Genomic DNA, 4,948 nt, shown 5'->3' on the forward strand with positions numbered 1-4,948 from the left:
ACGGTTGGAGGGGTGTGTTTAGAAGGATATTCTGCCCTAGCCGTCAAACTGACTTCATCAGAAACGGAATGCTATTCCAGAGCGGAAGTAAATGTTCAGATTTTGATGAAAGATTATGAAGACAAATAATTTTTTTCAGCGGATTAACTTGCACGGATTAATTGTTCACATCATTACTAGCAATGTGCGCTAGTAAAGTAAATAAAGTCAATTTTGATTTCATGCGGACTTTAAGCAGGAGTATTCCACTATTACATTTTAACATTAATCCTCCACAACTTTCCCCCCCTATCATTACACCTCTAAATAAGATAAAACATATTTAACTGGATAAGAAAAAAAATATATTTAAAAAAAACCAACGAGATCTGTAACAGAGTGGTCATGTGGTCGCGTTTCATTTTATATTCTTTCATATAAATGCATTTTCTCTTAATTATTTTATTTCCCCCCCTCATAATTCTTACATTCAATAGCTGATCTGAACAGCAGACTGAAAACAACAAAACGCATTTAAATCACATGACCTGTCGTCAGGACGTGTTCGTAGCTCATCCGGGTCAAAAGGCGTCAGCATGGACACGGGGGATGTTCTTGCATCTCTGGTAGGCAAAATTAGTTATTTTAACTTATCAAGACACACAAAGCACTGTACAATAACGTGATAGGCAAAAAAAAAAAAAAAAAAAAGTATGTTGATTGAACAGATGCTCTCAGCGAAATTTCATAACCGTTCAGAGCCCAGAATAATACATCTGTATATCCTAGTTAGCCTGCATGCTAACACGCATGTTATGAGCATATGACAACAATAATGAAACAGATCAGCAATACGAAATAATGTCCTTAACCATCACTGATATTTATATTCACCTAGGTTTAAAATACCTAGGTAGTGACGAGGGTACTTGACAGCGTTGATAAATACGTGAATTCTAGTCTCTTGTGGCAGTATTTGTTTTTAAAGGCACGGGTTTTACGTATTAGCTTTATGAATACACTGTAATGCTCAAATATTTCTGTCTTTAATAAACAGGGGGTAGAGGGAGCGACCGCGGCTGCGCATGCGCTCTCTCTTCCAGCAGAGGCGTACGGAAATGATGTGAGTTGGGATGTTTTGATATTTGCAAATAATAAGAAATGGCAAACATTTAACTTATTTTCTTAAAAGTATCAACATTTTAAAACACTAACAATATTTTATTTTTGATATCAGGCCCAGTTGGAAGTCATGTGGGCTATGAAAGCCTACAATCACGCGGAAGTTTACTATAATGTAAGTGAATGAATGTCACAATCTACCCTGTCATTTGAATATCCAGCTTCACTGGCGGTTTTATTCCTCTACAGCTTATTTCCTCAGTTGATCCCAAACTTCTAAAACTAACAAAATCCGACGAGCAGATATATACTAAGTTCCGGGAAGCGTTTCCTGACCTCAGTATTGAAGTCCTGGACCCGGAGCTGCTGAAGTCAGCAGACGCTAAAGAGGTGCGTGACACCACGCTCGCGTTTGGGAAGCGTTTAATGTTAGATTTCACTCATGGCGAGTCCCTTTCCGGTTTTTTTTTCCAGAAATGGAGGCCCTTTTGTAACCAGTTTGAAGGAGTTGTAGAGGACTTCAATTATGGTACATTATTACGTCTAGACTGTCAGAAGGACTACACGGAGGTGAACACGATATTCGGTATGTCATGCCACACGTGCACTCCTTTTAGTAGTTTACACACATCTTACAAGTGCACAGGAAACAGATCAAGAACTTATCAATGAAAAAAAGCCAGATTTTCCCCTCCGTTTACATGTCAGCGACCAGGATCCAGTTTTACGCCATTGAGATTGCGAGAAACAGAGAAGGATATAATGACTTTGTCCACAAAGCCAGTTCAAAAGCCAAACAACAGAAAAAAGATGAGTTAATCGTAACAGCTTAATATTTCAAGTGACCTTCTTGGTGTAGAGATCTTTCTACACATACAGCTCAACAGTAGAGAAACGGTTATATATGTCCTACTTAGTTTTTTCCCCCCATATGTAAATGTGTGTAAGAGTTGCTTTTCTCATTTGTACGCAAAAGTTGGATGGTTATTCATTTATGATTTTCCTGCAATGTCTGGCACCTTTTGTTTGTAATAAATAACAACAGTACATATTTTCCCCTGAAAAACTGCTGCTGTACTGTGTGTATTGTAATTAGGATTGCCATGACTTGAAATACCAATTGAATTTGCAACCTGTTTTTTTTCATATGTTTGAGTGAAACAGGATTTTCAACAAAGAATAAAAATTAAAAACCAAAATAGACCTGAATACAATTTGTTTTTGGACTGCTCTCCTTCTTAAACACAGGATTTTGATGGGATGCGGAGGCTCAAGTTCAAAGCTCACCCTTGAGAACATCCTGATGTATCCCAATGCTGACTTTTTTTAATTTGATCATTATTGGCATTTTTACTGCATCACCAGGCATTAAATTACTGCTACACAGATTATTCTAAGAGTATGTTCCATCCAATAAAACACTGAGCAGATTCCATTCACTACCGCCCTCTATGACTTTGATTTACAGGAAATTCCAGATTTTCTATGACCATGGGAACCCTGCTGATTATAAGAATAGGCATGTTTATTACAAAAACATGTTGACTTAAAAACTGTTTGATCTAATGTTGCGATCACAAAATGTGCACATACTAGTACAAACCAATGATGTTTATTTTGCAGTCACAATGCTTACACTATATGTAGCAGACATCCAAACAAACAATCAAACAATTCAACCAGCTAACCTTATCACTCAATGGACCCAACACACAGTCGCCAAGAAAAACACATTCACATCAGGGAACCAAGAAAAGAAAGTGAACATCCATGAGTGTTGGACATGGTTAAGAGATGAGCTAGTTCTTCACAAACAGTTAGCAGCAACATCTGTTGAGTAGCACAAGTTGCTAATATACTCCATTCGGCCTCGGTGTTTAAATCCGCCATATTCTGACGCGTTTTCTGTTATTAAAAATAAAACTGGAATCCAGAGGTACAATGGGGGGGGAAAAAAAAAAAACAGGGTTAAAGCTAGAGACAACTGTCGAAAGTGATCCTGTCACGATGACTTGAGTACCAGGGTCTTTTTTTTTTTTTAAGGACACGGCTACATTCTATAGGCTCCACTACCGAAGAACGCCAGATCAACAATAAAGCCACGAGAGACTGGAAGCCTGTGAGATTAAAAAGCAGGGAAAACAGTTTGACGAAAGCTCAGAGAGCAACTTCACCACAACCAAGTCACTTTAATCAAATCCACAGAAGATATGATCGAACCCTTCAGAGACAAAAGGGGAAAGGTTACGCGTGCGTTCTCCAATGAATTTCACACGAGGACGGGGTCGTTTTAGGACCATTCCCAGGCCAGCAGTAAGCAGATCTAAACATCCTCTGTGACGGAGGTGGTGGGGATGTTGACGCAAGACGGACTTCATCATGCCCAAGATTTGAGGGAAACGGTATTCCTTCTGAAAACGTTAACGCAAGATGTTTTGTGTATTTACAGAGCTCCCGTTTGCGTTCCATAGAGTCAATTCGAAGGGGGAAAAATAATAAATGTACAACTTGTGATCCTATTCAACGTTTCATCCCTCCCCTTCTGCGGACAGCTGTCAATCCCAGCACTCACGCCTCAATCCCACATCGTCACCCAGATATAAACGACTCTCCATACAGACAAACCCACACTTCAGCACAGTTGCGCTAACTTACTAGACTGTAAAAAGTTTTCAATCGCACTCAATATTTGTCTTAAATCGTAATCATTATAAACATTGTTGAAAATGTTATGAAAAAAATGTACACTTTTTTTTCGCCCACTTCCCATCGTCCCTAAGAGTGGTTCGGGTGTGCCGCCCACTCTAGAGTCCACACTGGTGCCGTCCCACACCCCAAACCCATTCCCAACCATTCCCCAGCCGTACCTTCTTCTCTCTCTTTGGACTTTGAGCCCCAAATGACAAGAGAATGGTCAAGGAGAATGACCTCTAGAAACTGGCTTTAAAATATTTATATATTTATATGTATATATATATTAGTATTATTTTAAAAATAATTTTAACCATTATACAGCAAGATGAAAATATGAAGTCAGTTTCCACTGACTAAAACTAGACTAAAACTTGCCAAAAACTAAAACAGGACAAGTTGACTAAATATGATAAAAAACTAAAAGTTACATTTGACACAGGACTAAGACTAAATTAAAAATAGCTGACAAAATTAACACCATATTACACACAGAAATGCCATTAAATGTGCTATATCAATCTTTTCTACAGAAATGAATACATTTAACAGAACACCTACTTCTAAAAGGCTTAAATGCAAAGCAAGCTGAAATTCTGAGGAAATCAAATTACCAATTACCTGTCTCTGTTTTTGGTCAGCAAGTTTCGCTCTATGCCCTCCATGAGATTTTCAAAGCATAAGTGCATGGCTTGCTGCTTTTCTGGTGGTTGGCTGTTCACAATGCTGTTCCTCAAATCTGCAAAATACTACAACCCCAATGCAAATCAGCATGTTAGAATGATTTCTGAAGGATCACGCGACACTCGAGTAATGATGCTGAAAATTCAGAAATTGTAAGAGCAATATTACTATTTTACAGCATTTTTGATTCAAATAAATGCAGCCTTTGTGAGCATAAGGCATAAGAAAAAACCTGCAACCCCAAATTTTTCAATGGTAGTGTGTTTTGTGTGTATTTAATAGAAGTGGTAACAGTACTAAAATATTGAGTGAAAAAACAATTAAATAGACCTGAACAGTTAATGATATATCGGACATAAAAGGATACGAGAGACACAGTGTCGCGTCATTGGCAAACACGGATTTGAACAGCGAGTCCCTTCCACAAAGGAAATACATCTCTGGCCCAAACGCATTGCCTGCGCATAAATAA

At 38.3% G+C, this 4,948-nt stretch overlaps 1 protein-coding gene across 2 annotated transcripts; it reads left to right on the forward strand.

Moving 5' to 3' along the window:
- Positions 1-488: 488 nt before the first annotated feature.
- pbdc1 (polysaccharide biosynthesis domain containing 1) lies at positions 489-3,852 on the forward strand. 2 transcript variants are annotated; one of them, XM_016485123.1, is made up of 6 exons: positions 489-605; positions 1,037-1,102; positions 1,217-1,276; positions 1,351-1,491; positions 1,576-1,687; positions 3,145-3,852. In XM_016485123.1, the coding sequence occupies exons 1-6, from the start codon at positions 576-578 to the stop codon at positions 3,162-3,164; spliced, it is 429 nt and encodes a 142-aa protein (XP_016340609.1). In that variant the 5' UTR covers positions 489-575; the 3' UTR covers positions 3,165-3,852. The 2 variants fall into 2 exon arrangements, with proteins under 2 accessions (XP_016340609.1, XP_016340602.1); XM_016485116.1 differs by lacking the exon at positions 3,145-3,852 and adding an exon at positions 1,810-2,167 and having other exon boundaries at positions 494-605.
- The last annotated feature ends 1,096 nt before the right edge of the window (positions 3,853-4,948 follow it).

This window comes from Sinocyclocheilus anshuiensis, unplaced genomic scaffold (genome assembly GCF_001515605.1).
Source record: "Sinocyclocheilus anshuiensis isolate Anshui unplaced genomic scaffold, SAMN03320099.WGS_v1.1 scaffold205, whole genome shotgun sequence".
In the NCBI taxonomy this organism is placed as follows: Eukaryota; Metazoa; Chordata; class Actinopteri; order Cypriniformes; family Cyprinidae; genus Sinocyclocheilus; species Sinocyclocheilus anshuiensis.

Bases quoted from the DNA above. Each gene is read 5' to 3' on its own strand.
- pbdc1 (XM_016485116.1), top strand. From the start codon at position 576: ATGGACACGGGGGATGTTCTTGCATCTCTG. The intron at 1,492-1,575 runs GTGCGTGACACC...TTTTTTTTCCAG, and splicing joins AGTCAGCAGACGCTAAAGAG to AAATGGAGGCCCTTTTGTAA. The intron at 1,688-1,809 runs GTATGTCATGCC...TTTACATGTCAG, and splicing joins GGAGGTGAACACGATATTCG to CGACCAGGATCCAGTTTTAC.